Source organism: Falco rusticolus, chromosome 11 (assembly GCF_015220075.1).
Source record: "Falco rusticolus isolate bFalRus1 chromosome 11, bFalRus1.pri, whole genome shotgun sequence".
Classification (NCBI taxonomy): Eukaryota; Metazoa; Chordata; class Aves; order Falconiformes; family Falconidae; genus Falco; species Falco rusticolus.
In genome coordinates, this window is record NC_051197.1 from 30,683,348 (window position 1) to 30,702,376 (window position 19,029).

Sequence of the window (19,029 nt, forward strand, 5' to 3'; positions counted from 1 at the left end):
TCATTAAGCAGAGCCTTTTGTTCTGCCTGTAAACTGCAAGGAAGCCTCAGGATGGCTGGCAGCCTCCATGCTTCTGTGCTGATTTTTTGCTTGGCATGGCAGGGTCCGCGGTACAAAATACCTGTAAATATTTGAAATGCCTAAAAAAACCCCCAACAAACCCTGACCAAGCACACAGGCAGCTTGTGGGAGATTCCATGGGTGCTGTTGCTTTGTGAACAGAAGTGGAGTCCAGGGGTCGGGGTCCTCTGCAGCTCCAGTGTCAGTACAAGTTCATCTTTGCTTGTAGCTGTGTGATTGCACAAGAGTTCATCCTGTCCCCTGCTGCCCTCTTGGGACGTGAAGGAAAAAGCAAGGGAAAAGAGGATTTGCTTGTGCAAGAACTGCCTAAGAAATGGAGCTTGTAGCTGGCTGGGGAGGTCAGATCTGCAGTAAGTGTAGGAAGCTGCCGAGTTGGATGCTTCAGTGGCTGCCTGTGGAGGTTTGGCAGATCTCATTGACAGCAGGGCTTCCTGGAGCAGTGATGCCCCACAAAGCTCTACCTGCTTGGACTCTTAAATTAACAACAGATTACAACAAATAGGTTTGGCTTAAAGGGATAGGAGGGAAAGGAAGAACTGAAACAATTCATAATGCAATGTTCCAGGGAAAAAAGGGCTTAAATTTAGATATGAGGAGGGATTTGTGTGTGGTTTTGTGCACCTTTCTGGCCTCAGTGGTAGGATGAAAGGGGAGGAAGCTGGAGAATTTACTTTTCAGAAGGGACTGCAAAGAGGGGCCCAGGTAAGAAGGCAGCAAAGGGCTTTCTGCTGCAGCACGTGTGTTTCCCGTGTGTCCCAGGCAAGAGGTGTGAGCTGTGTGATGATGCCTATTTTGGAGACCCTCTGGGCGAAAACGGTGCTGTGAGGCCTTGCCGTCTCTGCCAGTGCAATGACAACATCGATCCCAACGCCGTGGGGAACTGTGACCGCCAGACAGGCGAGTGCCTCAAGTGCATCTACAACACCGCTGGCTTCTACTGCGACCGCTGCAAAGATGGCTTCTTTGGGAACCCCCTGGCCCCCGATCCCGCTGACAAGTGCAGAGGTGAGAGCTGGTTTACCTTGCATTTGAAAATCTTTTTGTCCCCAGGAGCTGCTGTTTCCTAATGTGTTGTCAGGATGCAATGTCAGGCTGTTGTTTGTGACTGTCAGCAGCGAGGCATGGCTTTATCCCGGTTTGGTGGTTCTGGCTTGCTGAAATGCTTCTGTTTGTGGGTGCTTAGTGCCGTCGAAGCAAAAGCATTGTGCGATGCAGGGGTGGGGCTGCCATGTGTTTTGGATCCAGGCCTATTTAGGGACTGACTAGCAGAGTACCGGCACCACAAGGGATTACTAACTTTCTGCATATTTCTCTATCCATTTTGTTTTTGCAGCTTGTCACTGCAATCCCTATGGCACTGTGAATCAGCAGACAAGTTGCAATCAAGTGACTGGGCAGTGTGAGTGCCTGTCTCACGTCACCGGGAGGGACTGCAGTGCCTGTGAGCCTGGCTTCTTCAACCTCCAGAGCGGACGCGGCTGTGAGAGGTGACATTTGCTTTGACTCGGGGCAAAGAGCCTGCTTTTGGTGTATCTGTGCTTAGCTTGTGCAGGAATGTGATGTTTGGCACAAGTAGCTGGTGTGCCTTGGTGCCGCTGTGGGTGGGGAAGAGCAGCAGTCAAGGAGCAGCTATGAGGGCTGTACAAAAAGCCTGATATAAATAGCTTTATAAATAGCTTTAAATCAGGGGTTTAAATAGAAAAGTGCCATGTGACTGTGTGATTGTTGGTCACAGGGGCTCGTGGGTTGCTTTTTTAGTGCAGGCACCAAGTGACCTTGCACAGTTCAAAGGCTCAGTGCCTCACCTTCTTGCTGTGCAGTGCAGGAAAGTGGCTTTTGACAAATGGAGACAGAGCTGTGCTCGTTAGGGCTCCTTCCAAGAGCCACTTCGCCCGTGCCTCCCTTCTGTGTCATGCCTGACGTGTGGCTGCCTCCCCTAGGTGCAACTGCCACGCAGTGGGCTCCACCAACGGCCAGTGCGACATCCGAACCGGGCAGTGTGAGTGCCAGCCTGGTGTCGCTGGCCAGCGTTGCGACAGATGCGAGGTCAACCACTTTGGCTTTAGCTCTGAAGGCTGTAAACGTAAGTCTGAAAGGCTGGAGCGGGGCAGAGGGTCAGGGTGTTGCACAACCAGCCTTGCCTTGCCTTTCCTCCTGTCTCTGGGAAGGTACTTTCTCACCTCGCTCTTCATCACAGCAGAAGCTGGCACTTTCATGTCCACACCCTGCCTGGTGAAATTTGATGTCTGTACAATAGCTTATCCCCTTTTGCTTTTATTATTTTTCTTAAACCGGGGGTAGGAAGAACTCCGGCTTGTTAGATACCTTTGGTGTAAATACGTTCTCTGAATCTTGTCCTGCAACAATCCTGTTCTCTAGTGTTAAATCTCTGTGCAGCTCCTCTACAAATGACCTGAACGTACAGGTTCTGTCTTGAGAAGCAACAGGTCTTGTAAACATGATTGAAAAACAGTATCATCCAAACTTTTACCCTCAGTATCGCTGCCTGTGAAGAGCAGAAAAATTAATTGCAATTGATTAAAATGAAATGGGATAGAAAATTGTCATGCTTTGCAGGAGGGGCAGTAGCAACAGTATGAACAGACACAATAAATGTTGCATCCAGCTAGACAGTGCCCTGCTGTGTGTACAAGCACCCTGATCAGGAGCAGGACTCCAGTTGTGGCTTTGTGCCACATTGCTCTTGCAGACATTTTAGGGTATTTTAAGGTATTGGTATGCTCTTGCCCTGTGGGTTTTAGGGTATTTCTGCCTCTCCTCCAGCCTGACTGAGGTTTAACTTCCCTGCAGCCTGCGACTGTGATCCTGAGGGTTCACGCTCCCTGCAGTGCCGGGAGAACGGTCGCTGCGAGTGCAAGGAAGGCTTTGTGGGAAGCCGCTGTGACCAGTGTGAAGAGAACTATTTCTACAACCGCTCATGGCCAGGCTGCCAGGAGTGTCCAGCCTGTTACAGATTAGTGAAAGATAAGGTAAGGCTACAAATGCCACTGTTGGTACCGCTGGAGGCAGTGGCACGTGCTTGCTTGTGCAGTAGCTTTTATGCCCGTGGTTGGCTGATGCTTGCTGAAAGAAGAGAGGTTCAAGGTGTCATAGCTGTGCTCTTTCCCCGTTGCGTAGGTGGTGGAGCAACGTGAGAGGCTGCAGGAACTGGAAAATCTTATAGCAAATCTGGGTACGGGAGAAGAAACTGTAACTGATCAAGCCTTTGAAGAGAGATTGAAGCAGGCAGAAAGAGATGTTATGGAATTGCTCCAGGAAGCACAAAACAGCAAAGGTGAGTTGACCTGATCAGACATGGATCAATGTGAAATAAGCTCTTTTCTTGATGTTCCTGTTCCCTTTGGACACAGCGTGTCTTATTTCAAGCCTATACTGTGCATCAGGACAGACAGCTATTTTGGGTAGCGCTGGGGCTGTATGTTGTTATCAAAACAACAGTGGCTGTGCTTTTATCCATGCTGTTTTCCTAGTAGTCTCTGTTGTGCATGCAGAGTAATGATCTGCTTCTAGCTCTGTACAGATGCAAGCGTTGTGTGCGTTAACCTCTTCTCCAGATGCAAAGGAGGTTTTTACTTGCTAAGCAAGCAGAAGACTGCAATCTATTTACTTACGCTTCTAAATTTGCTCAGATGTCTTGGGATGAAGTAGTTCTTGTTGGGATATTGTCAGTGATGAGAATGAAGGCTTCAAAATCCTGCTGGCAAGCTTAGTTATTGCACTATAAAGTGTGTAATGTTCTGAAAAGTGCTGTTGTGGTGGCATGTAGCTTTTTTTTTTCTGTTGAACTCTGCTTCAAATTGATTCTTGTACTGTCACCTCTACCATAGGACGTTTGTGACCAGGATGTTGAGCCATATGACAGTGGTTTCTCCTTAGGGTCTATTTAATGTATAAGCTGACGTGTTTTGGGGAAGAGCAACTTGAAGACTATTGACTGCAGTAAAAGATGTTCCCTTGGGAGTTGGTTCAGTGATTTCAGACCACTTTGGAAAAATCTGTTTCCTTTGCGTGAAGCTGGGAAAAAGCAGACACACATCTGACGCTTGCATTTGCTTGGGAAGATTCCTGCCAGTGGGAATGATCACTGAAACTTTTCTCAGTTTTAGCTGAGGTAGCTTTATGCTGCCTGCTTGGCATCCGTGCCTAGATAATAGTCCTACGTATGGAGGTGGGAGCATGGGGACTGGAGAAAGGTGGGGGAATGGATTGGATTTTGTGGTGGTATTTTTAGTCTTTCTTTCCACCTCAGAACAATAGAGTCATTTCAGTTGGAAAAGACCATTAAGGTATGAGAGTCCAACCATTAACCCAGCACTGCCAAGTCCACCACTTATCCATGTCCCTAAGTGCCACATCTACACATCTTTTAAATACCTCCAGGCATGGTGACTGCCACCTCCCTGGGCGGCCTGTTCCAGTGCCTGACCACCCTTTCAGTGAAGACATTTTTCCTGATACCCAATGTAAACCTGCTCTGGCACAGCTTGAGGCAGTTTCCTCTCATCCTATTGCTTGTTACTTGGGACAAGAGACTGACACTCACCTTGCCACAACCTCCTTTCAGGCAGCTGTAGAAAGTGGTAAGGTCTCCCCTCAGCCTCCTTTTCCCCAGGTTAAACAAGCCCAGTTCCCTCAGCTGCTCCTCACAGGACTTGTGCTCCAGCTCCTTCACCAGCTCTGTTGCTCTTCCCTAAGAAGCAAGTCAAATACAACAAAAACTACCCTTGCAGAAACCTGTGCATGCCTGTAGCATTTATTTGTGGTTTTCTACTCTATATGTGGTTTGTAATATGCTTTTGTAATGTGTCAAATACTCTTGTGCAATGCTTAAGTTGTGCTGCAAGGTCAAGGCAACATATTTGGGGAAAAATCTTAGACTTGCAGGCTTCTGCTTGTACTTAATCTCTTAATAAGGCTCTCACCTTTTGAAAAGCAGTTGCCCCTGGTCATGAGGCATGTGTCTGTGCTTTTATGGATCCGTTATTAAAATGCTGTTGTGGGGAGTTACCTGGTGGTCCAGAAATCTGGGGAAGCTTGTGAGGCTCACGGGTCCTACAGATTGGAGACCAAGGCTGTATCCTGCCAGCTTCTGTCATCCCTTTGGTTTGGGGTGGCTTTGCTATGCCGCACCTCTTCTAGCTGCTCTGTATGGAGACTGCCTGGCTCAGCAGTAGTCACCAGTGCCCAAAGTGGGGAATAACGTACAGTCCCACTGTTAATCTCTGCTTACCTTCTAGGAGTTAAGCTAAAGAGAATTTATCCCGTACCTCTTGAGGAGCAACTCTGTTGTCTTTTTTTTTTTTTTTTTTTTTAAAGTCAATGATAGAGGTGAAACATGATTCTGAACACAAAATTCCCCATCAGTCGGTTCTAACACCCAGCAGGATTGTCTTATTAGTAGTTAATGACTTTTCATTTGTCATATTTGGTGCACAGTCTGATGATGGCTTTGATCTCAAGCTGACTGACTTAGGAAATGGCTTTGCTGGTCCCTTTTCAAGAGGGAATTAACCTACCAATGTGTTGCCCGCAGTGGTAAGCGGCTGCTCCAGCTTCTCTTCCCGCTGTAATTAATTTCGCTAAATTTCTTTTATATCATGCGTTTCAGATGTAGATCAGGGCCTCTTGGATCGTCTCAAAGACATCAACAGCACACTAGCAAGTCAGCTCAACAGGCTGAGGAACATCCAGGGCACAGTGCGGGAGACTGAGAACCTGGCGGAGCAAGCCCGGGTGCGGGTGGAGGACACTGAGGACCTGATCAGCTTAGCTTCCGATATGCTTGAGAAGGCGAAGATGGCAGCTGACAATGTGGTGAGTGTGCTGCCCAGATCCCCCGTGGTTAGGACAGGAGAGGGCCTTTCTGTCCCTCTGGTGTATTTCTCTGCTTGTTCTCTCGCTCATATAGTAAATTTTGCTATGGAAATATCTCTTCTCCCCTTCCCAAGATAATGGGAAATAAATAAAGGAAGATCATCAGTGTCTCTTACAGATTGTATCTTAGCCTATGCTCAAAGAAACCAGTGTTAAGAACCCCTAAATAAATATTAGCCCATTTGTTTTTAAGGGATAACCAGTGGTGGAAACTGCATGGGCTTAAAAAAAATATAGAGAAGTCAGAAGTAGGTTAGACACATCTGTAAGCATTTAGATCATGCCAATAAATATTTAAAGAAAAGATGAATAAAAGATGAAAAAACAGCTTGAAGATTTTTTTTTTTCTTTATTCCAGTCCATTACACCTCCGGAGTCAAGCGGGGACCCTAACAACATGACTCTATTGGCAGAAGAGGCCCGTAAGCTGGCTGAAAGGTAGGTTGTGGCAAAACACACTCCTCACAGGCCACGTCATGGCCCTGCTCTTCCCTGCAAGGGGGAAGCAAAATTTCATTTGCTTGATACAAAACACATACCCATTGAGTAAGAGACTGGCACTGTGAGTGCGTGCCTGTGGATGACCGAGGGTGAACCACATGTGAATGAGGGACACGTACAACCACAGCGGTGCCTTTCAGCTGATCTCACGGGCACTGCTGGAGCGATGCCTTGGTTGCAGAGGTTGTCTCGAACAAGATCTTCCATTGCAAATGTTTCAGCATCTTCCATGTGCAAATCTAGGTGAAGGAAGGAAGAGAGACTAAAATCTGGAAGAAAGAATAAAATCTGGAATTGAAGATAGAAACTACTGGCTGACAATTCTAATGACAATATTTTTCTTCTGTGATCTTGTTTAGGCATAAAAAAGAAGCTGATGAAATCGTTCGCATAGCCAAGGCAGCAAATGATACTTCCACAGAAGCATATCAACTGCTGCTGAAGACCCTGGCTGGAGAAAACCAAACTGCAAATGACATTGATGAGCTGAACCAGAAGTGAGTCAGTAACAGAAAACAGGTTTTATTTCCTGGCCTTAGAGCAGCGCTTAAAACAAAGGTGTCTTTGATAGCATTGCATGCTTTGGGTTTTATTGGAGTTGTCTTTCAGTTTCTTAGCTCCTCTACTCTCTTTCTTAGTAAGTCCAGTTCTAAAAAATAAAACGGTAGCATAACTGGATCCTTGGGGTTTTTCAGGTATAATCAGGCAAGGAACATCTCTCGAGACCTAGAGAAACAGGCCAACAAGGTGCTTGCAGAGGCAGAGGAAGCCGGAAACAAAGCTCTGCAGATCTACGCTAATCTCACCAGTCTGCCTAGCGTGGATTCCACAGGGCTAGAGGTATGTGCAGGAAGCATCATGTGCGCAGTGTTTTCTGAAGATTAACGAGGACAAGCATCATGGCAGTGTGCTACGTTGCTGACATACCTTGTACGTGCTCTACTAATGTTCTTCTGCGTGAGGACAGTCTGGAATTTTTGTCCATCTAGGCATAGTCCAAGCTTGTGCATTTCAGCTTTTATGTAGGAGACTTGTGTGCAGGAAACTATGTATGTAACCCCCCCATCTCCCCCAGTCTCTGAAGGACAAAAAAAAGTGAAATGGTGATTGCCAGACATCTTGACTTGAACAGAGAAGTGCAAAAGTTTTGGTTCCCTCTAAAGCCTGCAGAACCGCTCCCCCTCCTGTGCTCATCGTAGTACAGTAGATTCTCTTGCACATGAAACACTTTGCAACCTCAGTCCCTCACTGCACTGACCCTTGTATATTCGGGGCTTTGAAGGCAAAGTTACAACTGTAGTTGTAAGAGATGGAAACCTGTCGTAGCCTCTGCCTGTTTCACTGTTGGAAATTATACCATGTTTTTCCACCTGTTCAGAAATTCTTTAACGTTCAGGAATCTCTGTTTCTAATTTCCACTTGCAGAATGAAGCAAATAAAATCAAGAAGGAAGCAGAGGAGTTAGATCAGCTAATTGCCAGGAAGCTGAAAGATTATGAGGACTTGAGAGAAGACATGAAAGGAAAGGAACTAGAAGTAAAGAACCTCTTGGAGAAAGGGAAGACGGAGCAGCAGGTCAGTTCTGTTCTGTGCAGGCTTTTGTTCCCTAGAAAAAAACAAAGGAAAAACAAGTAGCTGGCCAGATATGAAAGACTTGGTCTATTCAGCCTTACCTTAGGGCTGCTTGTTACTTAACACTGAAGAACGGTCCTGGAAAGGAAGTACAAAAAGCTGGTAAAAGCAGTGGCCTTGAGGCTGTATGGGAGAACAGGGGATTTTTGCCAGGTGTGGTGCCATCTTTGTATTCAGAACGGTATTCTGAAGGTACCTAAATTCACCTGGTTTCAGAGAAAGCGTTGCCACCTGGGGATGGATGCTGTTTTGTATGGTGTTGGTGTTTCAGGGTGAGCAGTGCTTTTTGGTACACCTGGATTAGTTGTCCTTCAGAAGATAAGAATATGTTGATACGTGTCATGTCTCCTTAGACTGCAGACCAGCTCTTGGCTCGAGCAGATGCAGCGAAAGCCCTGGCTGAAGAAGCTGCTCGGAAAGGCAATGGCACGCTGCAGGAGGCTACTACTATTCTCAGCAACCTGAAAGGTAAAGAGAAAGCACTTGCAGTAAATCCTTCAGTTCCTGTGTGAGAAGTCATTGGCAGTAAGGTATCTTGGTTAAACAGGCCATGCTGTTGCCAGTACCTGCGTATTGGGGGGGGTTCTTTTGGGTTTTGTGTTTTTTTTCTTTTTTTTCTTCAAAGCTAAAAAACAGAAATGTTTTCAGCGATTAGAACTCTTCTCTTAAGTTCCTTGTTTAGCATCAGAAGATGTGTGATAGGGAGAGCTGCAAGCATATGCACCCCACAACCTTCTTGCCTTGTCCCTCTAATGTCAAGGTGGCAAAGCCTGGGTAGTCTGGTCAAAGAAGCACCCAAAGGTTCTTCTGGAGCAAGTGATAAGAATCTGTTTTGCCCTTTCTTAGATTTTGATAAACGGGTGAATGATAACAAGACGGCAGCTGAGGAGGCTCTGAAAAAGATTCCTGCCATTACCCAGACCATTGCTGAAGCCAACAACAAGACATACCAGGCGGAGCTGGCACTTGGCAATGCTGCTGCTGATGCCCGCGAAGCCAAGAGTAAAGCAGATGATGCAGAGAAGATCGCCGGTTCTGTTCAGAAGGTGAGTCCTTTGTGGTTCTGAGGCCACCTCCCTGAGATATTGGTGTGTAAGTAAAATCCTCTGTTCCAGTATTTCCTGGTGAGTCCCACGTGCTTTCTGCTGTATTCCCCACCAAGGAATGCAAATTATGGCATGATAGAAAATTGGTGCATTTTAATGAAAAGGATTGAAGGAAGTTGTGCACCATCACCACCTTTTTCCATCCTGTTCCCCTTGTTGGCTGTAGAGCGCTGCTGCTACCAAAGCCGAAGCTGACAAGACTTTTGCTGATGTGACGGGGTTGGCCAGAGAAGTGGATGACATGATGAAGCAATTACAGGATGCAGAAAAAGAGCTGAAGCGGAAGCAGGATGATGCTGAGCAGGATATGATGATGGCAGGCATGGTAAGTAACGATGGCAGGTGGCAGCAGTGGCAAGGAACTGCCTTCTCCCTGCTGTCCTTTTGTAAACACACCGCTGGGTCCAGCCAGTATTCCATGTCTTCAAAGTTTCAGGTGGGATTAAAAACATGAGACGAGCAAAGGAGCTCCTCTGGTGGCATTAGCATAGGTTCCCTGCTGGAATTTGAAAGCCAGTTTTCTTCGTGCAACACCTTCCTTTAATTTTGGTCAGGTCAGAAACCTGACTGTAGCCCTGTTGACTCTGTTCTGCAAAATCCTGCTCAGTTATCAGGGATTTCCATCCTGAAATAGTCAGAAAACTGAATGTTGTCAGTCTCTGCGAGCTGTGATAAAAGATCTCGGCACAGGAGTGTTATCCTGGAGGAGGCAGGGAGGTGTGTGACTAACTGCTTGGGCAGACCTGCGAAGAGGAGAGGCAGCAGTTTCGTAATCCCTACAGCCTTTATTGGGCTTTCATTTTTTTTTTTTTTTTTTCCTACCCTGCAGGCCTCACAGGCTGCCCAGGAGGCAGAAGACAGTGCAAGAAAAGCGAAGAACTCTGTGAACAGCTTGCTTGCTGTCATTAATGACCTGCTGGATCAATTAGGTAACACTGTCTTTAATGTGCCATATGCTTTTGAGTGTTTTCCTGATGTGGCAGTGCTGGCAGCTGGTGTGGTGTGCTGGCTTCCCTGCTGCTGCTGTGCAAGGAATCAAATGGGTCTGTTGGCTTCTGGAAATGGGGTTTGCATGGGTTTTGGCAAGTACTTAGGGTTTTGTGTGTTTTGTTTTTTTCTTTCTTTTTTTTTTTTTTTTTTCTTTCCTGGAGTAGCCTCAGAGCTTGTGCAGTGTTCGGTACTGTTTCTCTGCGAGCTTGAGGACTTTTTGAGGCACTGAAGGTGTAACCCATTTGGTTGGTCCTGTTTTAAATGCTGTTTCTAATGCAGAGAGGGCCTGATGGAGGTGTCAGTATGGCTCAGCTGTGTAAGCACCCAAAAGTGGAGTGTTAAAGGCTTTTTAATGGACTTTATTTGCTTCTGGCTTTTCAGGGCAACTGGAGACGGTGGACTTGAACAAACTGAATGAAATCGAGGGTACCCTGAACAGTGCCAAAGACCAGATGAAAGAGAGTGACCTGGACCAGAAAGTGTCTTTCCTTGAGAGAGAGGCCAGGAAGCAAGATGATGCGATACAGGCCTACAACAGGGACATTGAAGAGATCCTGAAGGACATTAGCAACCTGGAAGACATCAAGAAGACCTTGCCATCTGGCTGTTTTAACACCCCGTCCATTGAAAAACCCTAAGGGTGTGCTGGGGGTGGGGGGTATTCCCCCTGTGAGCGGTGGTTTGGCTATGGAGTGCCTTAACACACATTACCTTCTTCAAATCCCCAACTCTTCGCTGCTCACAGCCGCTGTTTTCTTTTCAAATCAGGATACGTTGAAAGTGGGTTTTTTATTATTTTTTTTTTAAGAGAAGCAAATTAAATATCCGTCTTTGGGCATCAAAGGGTTTTTTTTAATATAAATTGTCTTCCTGAGCACTCCACCTTTGCCCTTTTCTCAGACACGGTTTCCCTTTGATTAGCACAAGGATGAGAGATGCTCTGGACTCTATACTGTGGTTCAGAAATAACCATGTGAGCTGTGTACAGCAAGGCAAAACTAACCCTTTCTCTCCTCTTCTCCCCTCGACTGTACAATCCTCTGTCCTGGAGCTCTCTGTCCCTATGAAGGAAGGGGATGGCTACCAAAGTATTACTGTAATGGCCAGTATAGCTGCACTCGTTCAGATCCCTCTTCCCAACTTCTAACCCTGTGAATTATTTTTTTTATTGTTAACTAGTGGCCAATCCAACAGCGTTGGTAGCCTTTGACAAACTAGCCGAAGCCTCTTTCTGAAATGTTTTCTGTGATGATGCATCGCTCTGAGAAAAACTCAGCCTCTGAGAGGAGCTCTTTGGGAAGATGGGATACTGGTGGAGTGGTAGCTCTGTACTGGTGGAGTGGTAGGTCTTGCCAGCCGCACTCCTGGCCTGTGGAGAAGTTTTGGGTCTGGTTTGTAAGCCGCTACGTGCTGGGTCGGGGCTGAGGAGTGTGGAAGCCATGAGCTGCGTTCCCATCTGTAGGTGTTGCTACTGAACTGCCAGAGCATCTGTTTATTTTAGGCTACGAATGTCTGATTGACAGATGAGTTTGTTCAAGCGGGAGGAGTCTTGCTGAAGAGGAGAGCTGCCATCCAGAGAGCTCTGACAGCTGCACTGGCCTTCCTGCTGAATGTCTCTGGGGGAAAAGGAAGGGGGCGTGCAAGTGGATATGGAAAGGTCTTTCTTCCCGTCTTTTTCCTGAAGGAGGACAGTGGCATTTTTCCACCTCCTGATATTGCTCTCGCCTTTTGCCTGTTTATAAGCTGGATTTACCAGTGCACTCCTTTCTTTTTGCCTGCCTATCTCCCAGTCACCGTAAAGCCACCGCAGCACGGGGACTTCAGGCCAGGCTGGGGTGGCAGGTCTGCATTTCACACCGCGTAGCCTCCCTGGCATCCCTCCCCAGGCAGTGCCTCCCGGCTGTTACCGGGGTGGGAGCCCGCTGCTCCTCCTGCAGCCCTCCTCTGAGACGAGAGCATCCCCTGCGGCTTCCTCCTTGCCTCCAGCCTGGCATCCCTCGCCCCCCTTCCCTGAGATCCAGTATATATCTATCTTTAAACACTATGCAACTTTGTACGTTTGCGTAGCGGGGAAGAAATTATTATCTGACACACACTGGTGCTATTAATTATTTCAAATTTATATTTTTTGTGTGAATGTGATTTTTTTTTTCCGTTTTTTTTTTATCATGATTATAGTGTGAGGAAGTCTCTTGTGTGTGCGTATGTGTGTGTAAATATACTCAGCCATATTTCCAGAGTGGCACAGCCTGGCCTCCTCTATGTACTTGCCCTTACAGCCGTTGCAGCGCGTGCACCATATATTGCTTCTCTCCGTATTATTTCCTTAGAGCTCAGGATTTTTCCTAGCTGGGCTCCTGCTTTCTTCCGTCTCCTGTATCCTCCGCACCTGTATGGGCATCAGCCATAACCACTTTGCCAGCGGGGTGGATGCTTTCTAGCCCTCTCTCCAAAGCCAGCCCCACTGCGTGGTGCCCGCAGCACCCCGTTCTGTGTCCCCTGTCCCCAGGAACGTTGTGCCTGGAGGAGCGCAGGGGCTGTGGCTTTGCAGCTGGGCTGTGAGGAGCTGTAGCACTGTTGGGAGATCAGACCCATTACTGAGGTGGTCGGAGAGCTGGATTTGGGGACACCTCGGTACCACTGTGCGAGGCGAGAGGCTTGGTGCACCCTCAGGAATGGCACTGCTGGGTGGAGGGTGTTCCCAGCAAACCCCGCAGCGCTCTTGTACCCCTTCTTTTAGAGATTCTTACAATTTTACCAGCTTGGGATTTCCCCCTGCCTGCAAACATACCCAGTTACCCGGAGGAGAGCTTACCCGTGCTCCCCCCACACACAGGTGGGGGATGTGGAGCTCAGTGTCCCGGCCGGCTGCTCTGGTCAGATGGCTGGCTGCAACCGCGTCACCTCTGCCAAGGCTGTGAGAAGAGCAGATGCGAAGATGCACGCATGCCCTGGCTGACCTCAGGCCTAAGGTTTCCTGCTTTCTTCTCTCTTTTTTTTTTTTTTTTTTTTTTTCCCTCTCTTCTCCTTAAGCTGTTTTTAACAGAATTTTATTTTTAAATAAAAAAAAAAATCTTTATAAGCGATCTCTTAATCACTACTGCATTACAGCCATTATTCATTGTATAAGTCCAGTTATTTCTTTACGTAATGTGATGATGCAACAGCTGCTGGTGGAATGCTGGGTGTCACGGGCGATGCGTGACAGTCCCTTCATCACCTTATTCCTGACTGTGGCCCCCTCAGTACGTGCCTTCACTCCAGCTTTTTTGCCTTAATCTGTGGTCTTGCTGTCTGGGGCGGTGAACAAAATGCAACACTTGCAGTTTTTATGTATAAAACAGTATTTCTTATTTATAATAAAGTCTGAATATTTGTAACCCCTTATACCTTGCCATTCTTTTTGAGTATTGTTTTTGGATCCGTGGAGGAGGGATGTTGATGAGGGTGTGTCTCAGTTGTAAGATTTGCCTCTTAACTAGATGAACTGGATTGGGGTGGGAGAAAGGGAAAAGTTGCCTGGAAATTCAGGTGATGGGCTGCGGGTGGCCTAGCGATGCTGGTTTCTCCTCGCGTCCACTGCTCCATTGCCATGGCTACAATGAATTTGATTTTTTCCTGCTGGTTTTCCTTTCCAGGCCTTAAAAAAATCAGATTGTTGGTGCTGATGCTGTTTGAGCAGCACTGTCCTGGAAGGCCCTGGGTAATCAGGGGGTGCTTCTTTACAGCAGAAGGGTAAAATGCTTCTTGCTTGCTGCTGAATACGTGGGAAAAGGGCTCCTGGGGAAGAAAACCCAAAATCCTAAATGAAAGAGCCGAAACTTCTCTACTAGGAGCTGCCATAAATCTGGTGCTTTGTGCTGTTCCATGGGTCCTGTCTGCCAGAGCCTGGGATAAATTTAATTCCTGAATTAAGCAAGTTTTTAATGTTACGACAGATTCCTGTGACAGGGACTGGGCAGTTCTGCGGTCACACCTGTCTCACAGCTGCAGACTGGATTTCTTTTATTTTTCTCACCAGAGGAAAATGTTTGTCTCTTCATGGAGCAAATCCCTTCTCAGTCGGTAAGTTCGTTACTTATTTTTATGCCGGTTTGTCTAGCTTCAGCGCTCCATTCTTCAACTCCAATTGCCACTAATGCATTTGTTTTCTAAAATACCTTTTTTTCCTGTCTTGTCTGATGTTTCAGAGGGACTGTAGGTAGCAGTCAGGGAGCGGGGAGTCGGGCTGTGGGACAGTGCTGACCTTGCGTTGGCTGTGGCTTGTCACGGAGCCTCTCGGAACATCTTTGGGCTGAAATACCCGGCTTGGGAAGCCAGCCTGTGCCTCTTATTTTATCTTCAGATCACCCACTGTCAGTGCTCGTCCTGTGAAGCCTGGGCAAAATCCCAAATTCAAGTGAAGCTTTTGGCTTCTGTAGGTTGCTGCTGACTCTGGAGCAGATGTATAATGCTGGTCTGAAATAGGAGGTTTCTGGGGGCAACGTGTGCTGCCGTCCGCGGCAGGGAGAGCAGCAGACCCAGGGGAGCATGAGCACTGCTTCCAGCTTGCCAGAGTGTTCCACTGACTTGAAGTCCAGGTAGAAACACCTTCCTCAGATGTTCTTTGCTCAGCGTGGGCTGAGCTTGACCTCAAGGTGCAAGGGGAGGGACCTTGCTGATGAGGGACTGAGCTGTGCTCGGGTGGGTTTTTTATCCTCTGATTCGCTGTGTTTTTTCTCATGGTCCAAGTTCAAGCTCCATCATCTCTCATGTGCTCTCTGGAGAAGTGAGAGGCTGGCAGGGGGCAAGGGGGAGCCAGGTGGCCGTGGGAAGGACTTGAACAGAGCGGCATCAGTTAGGGGATCAGTTAGCAGCCAGGGTCTCTGCTGCTGGGTAAAAATCATGGGGGTGCTTCTCGCAGCAGGATGGGAGAGAGCTGCTTGAGGAGGGGGGCTTGGTGCTCCCTGGGGGATGGGAGGTACCATGGGCTGCTCGGGGCGGGGGGCTGAGGTTCAGAGGACCTGACCTCGTGGGGCTGCAGAGCCAGGTTCTTCCTCGCTTCTGAGGAGGGTGAGGTTTTGCCAGGAGTTAGCAAGTGCGGGGAGTGGCTCCAGCATGTCTGTGTGGGTCTGAGGAAGGAGAAGAGGACATCGAGCTGTCCCACCAAGCTGGCAGTGTCCTGCACTCCCCATCTATAGCTGTGACATCTTGGACCACGTTCTGGTTAGTTAATCTTTCTAGTTAGTTGCTGGACTGGTACCTTCAGTGTGCTCCATCTGAGAAATATCAGGAATGCCACTTAAAAATACATCCCACGTCGGTCCCCGGAGGAGCCCGCAGCCACCGCTGCAGGGCACGGGTCGGAGACGGGGATGCGGTGGGATACAGTGCTGCCTTCCCTCATCTCCGCCTGTCGGTCTGTCTGTCCGTCCCACCCCTCACTAGTACCGGCAGGGCACAGGCGAGGCAAGGCCAGACGTGACAGCCCTTCTGTGCCGTGCTGCTGCCCTGCTTGCTCACCGCCGTGACCCCGTGTCCCGCTGCCTGCCGGCTCCCTGCCTGCCTCTGCCCGTCCCCACGGACCATCTGCCCCAGCCACCTCCTCTGCCCCAGATGTCTCTGGCTGCCAGCAGTTAGGTCACCCCCCAGCAAGGGCTGCCCCAGTTGTCCAACCGCACCTCTGGACCCACCCAACCCTGCCAGAAAGTGATGTCTCCTGAAGGAAGCCCTTGTGTTCCCGAGCAAGGAGATAGAGATATGTACAGGTATACACACGCTTTTTTTTCTTTTTTTCTTTTTTTCTTTTTTTTTAATTTTAAAGGATCAACTGATAACATCACAGTCCTTTAAAACCTAACAGATTTTCTGTCTGGAAATCGCGCTGTCTCAGGGAACCACCTCCGCACCGGCACGGGGAAGGCAGCTGGGCGTGCTGGCCCCAAGCCACTTCGGGAAGCCCAGGGCACCCGTCTGGCAGAGGAGAGGCTGAAGTCCAGGCTTTATTGCTGCTGCACCATGCACCTGGCGATACCGGCGCGGCAGGATCCCTGATTTTCCCCACTGAGGAAATCCTGGGTGGCAGGATCAAGGTCTGCTGCTGGACTGGAGGAGAAACTCCTCAGGCTCAAGGAGGCTGGGGGTGAGCACGTGCATGCATGTGTGTGGTGGCAAGGACAGTGGGCAAGCAAAGAGAAAATAGCTCGAGGTAAGGTTCTCAACAAACCCTGCAGCACCAGCCTGCGGAAGCAGCCAGGACCTGAGCTGCAGGAGGATGCTGCAGCTTGGAATGTCCCTTGTGGAGGGAGGCTTGTGGGTGCCAGGGATGAGCTGTGCTGCAAGGACATGTGCAACATCCTGGTGTCGTTTATCTGCCACGAGCCACCAAAATGGGTTTTCTTACATGGATAAAACTATTGCTTCCGGGCTTTCACACATCCATTGCTTGCCACTGGCAACCGTCGGTGAAATTCAGATTATTACGTGGATTCAGATGACCTTGGAAGTGGTTAAAGCTGCCAGGGCCACGTCCTCAAGGACTGATAAACTTGCCAGCCACTGAGGTGTCTCCCTGCAGTAGCAGCTTTCTTAGCTCTGTTATGAAGAATGAGAAACGGGACGTCTTCAGAAGGACTATTCTTATGTTGCAGATTAAAAGACCTGGGTTCTGCAGCAAAGAAATACTGTTTCATTGCAGTGTCTGATGAGCACCGCTACTCTTCACGCCTCCCATTGCTTACACTTCTGCTCACCCTAAAAGGCAGCATTTCTGTTACCCATGTTTATAGGAGACCTTTCCCAAACAGTGCTGCTGTCGTGATGGGTTGCAGTGGGCAGCATTTCCTGTGGGGAGGGTGGTGGGCATCAGGGAGGGTGGTGTTTGTTCCAGATCTGGTGTGTTTAGAACATCAGGGCCCCAGAAAATGTATTTTTGGTACACTCGTGGCACGCAGTCATGTGGCTCTCAGAGGAGATCTTAAGGATGGTGGAGGACGAGAAGGTAAGAGTAACCTAAGTAAATATACAGAAATGACTGGAGAGCTGTGTCAGTCCCTTGTTTGCCCAAGTGGAGAGGTGGGGTGATAACGGTGAGATAGAAGCAATAACGTGGAGGAGCCAGATAAGGGAAAAGCTTCCTGATGGTGAAAGTTGGTCTTCCAAGAGAGAAATCGGCCAAGCGCTTGGGCTGGGCAAGGTCCAAGGGAACCGCTGTATCGATGGTGCTGCTGGAGGAGATGGATTTCCTGAGCAGAGGGGTCTCTGTGGGTGGGAAGGATGCAGCAGAGGTGTTTGGGGCAAGTGATGTACTTCAGAGCAGAAGGGGTTAAGTGTTTTTTCTTAGAGGAATAGGTAGACCCTATGAACGGCCAAATCGGTGGGAACGCCGTAAGTGGTTTTGTCTCACTTCTTTAAAAAGATAATAATAAAGAAAATACACAGAAGACAACCTTGGGTGCTAAAACCCTACATGCTACCAGCGAGTTCATGAAGCTGGGTTCCTTGTCAACTATATTAAGACCCATTGTGTGAAATTCAAAGGAAACGGCCTGTTTATAAGAGTTGACTCAATCGGCGGAGGCAGGTAAGCTTGACAAACGGAGGCGTGAAGATGTGGTGAATTTGGGCTGGTTGTGCCCATGAGCTCACCAGGAGCCGCAGAGGAAAGCCCTCTGAGTCAGCTCCAGGTGCACAATGTCTGGAGGCTGTTGGGCAATGTAAGTCTCAGATGAGGACCTAAATATTAATCACCCGGGCTTGTTAGCTCTGAAACGAGCAGCGTGTCAGCACTGTTGGGTGGAGTTCCAGTCCCTAGTGCAGAAGGTGACCTGAAAGGCAACTTGTGTCTTAGACTGGGGGCAAATTTGTTAGGTGTCTTCATTCCACCCAAAGGGACTCGTGGACCACTCGCAGTCACTTGTAGGTGTCCCCTGGACAGTCAGCAGGGGAGATGCTGTGGGACCGTCCTTCCTTGTGATCTTCCGGTGGGTGGCTTTTGCCGACCAGGTGGATGTACCAGCATTTCCCTTATCCTGATGTATGCAGGGCCAGGGGGACTCCAGCCTCCGGGTTTCTGTCTTCCCCTGTAGAAGTGGTTACGTCCTCCTTTGAAGCTAAGGTGGGAAATAAGGTGGAACTGGCCTTCATGTCTTCTGTGGCTTGTTGGCTACCCTTGAGGCCAAAATGCTAATGGGCCTGGGCTGTGGAGCCTGGCATCCTCACCCCAGCTCCATCAGCAGCCTCAGGACGCCTTTTCCCCTCTCTGTCTCCGCTCCTCATCCTCTTTCTAGCATAAAAGTGCTTATACCAGGTCAGGCCAAGGAGCTATCTAACCTCACCTTCTGTCTCGGCATTAAATGCAAACAAACATGTGCGGTGATGCCCGGCATCCACCCCATTTCTAGGTCTGGCAATTTCCTGAACGTGATGCTTGCCTGGTAAATCCCAGCAGATCTGCGGTCCCAGTATGTGGCCAAGCTGATCGCGGGGCCTCATTGCACCCCCAGCAGCCCTCGGCTGTGAGTCCCGCTAAGTCACCTCTTGTGGCTGGTTTTGGGCCCTGCTCTTGTGGGTTGGGTGGCTGGAGGTGGCTGGTGAGCCGGCGGTCCCCATCCACCCTCCCCAGGTTTCCTGTGAGCTCATCGCTTTCATCTCCCTCCCTGCAAGCCTGCGTGCCCGGGCAGCCCAGCTCCCCCAGCAGCACCAGTGCCCTGCCCACCGCGGCAGCGGGATGAGCTGGGCGAGGAGGGGATGGGCAGGAGGGGTGTCTGCGGGGGCTGCGGTTTATGTTTCCCTGCGAGGTCGCGCCCCGAGGAGGGTGCAGGCAGGAGGTCCCCGGGGTGCTGCG

General features: G+C 49.0%; 1 protein-coding gene across 1 annotated transcript in view; it reads left to right on the forward strand.

Annotated features, from left to right (window-relative positions):
* The window catches only part of LAMC1 (laminin subunit gamma 1), a 69,403-nt gene extending 55,811 nt beyond the window's left edge, over window positions 1-13,592 (forward strand). Inside the window, exons 14-28 of the mRNA XM_037404047.1 lie at window positions 841-1,086; window positions 1,415-1,568; window positions 2,022-2,164; window positions 2,893-3,071; window positions 3,220-3,376; window positions 5,711-5,916; window positions 6,335-6,414; window positions 6,837-6,974; window positions 7,173-7,317; window positions 7,903-8,052; window positions 8,463-8,577; window positions 8,956-9,155; window positions 9,382-9,540; window positions 10,045-10,144; window positions 10,587-13,592. Of these exons, the coding sequence (XP_037259944.1) occupies window positions 841-1,086; window positions 1,415-1,568; window positions 2,022-2,164; window positions 2,893-3,071; window positions 3,220-3,376; window positions 5,711-5,916; window positions 6,335-6,414; window positions 6,837-6,974; window positions 7,173-7,317; window positions 7,903-8,052; window positions 8,463-8,577; window positions 8,956-9,155; window positions 9,382-9,540; window positions 10,045-10,144; window positions 10,587-10,843 (2,429 nt within the window). The 3' untranslated portion in view covers window positions 10,844-13,592. The remainder of the gene's footprint in view (window positions 1-840; window positions 1,087-1,414; window positions 1,569-2,021; window positions 2,165-2,892; window positions 3,072-3,219; window positions 3,377-5,710; window positions 5,917-6,334; window positions 6,415-6,836; window positions 6,975-7,172; window positions 7,318-7,902; window positions 8,053-8,462; window positions 8,578-8,955; window positions 9,156-9,381; window positions 9,541-10,044; window positions 10,145-10,586) is intronic.
* The last annotated feature ends 5,437 nt before the right edge of the window (window positions 13,593-19,029 follow it).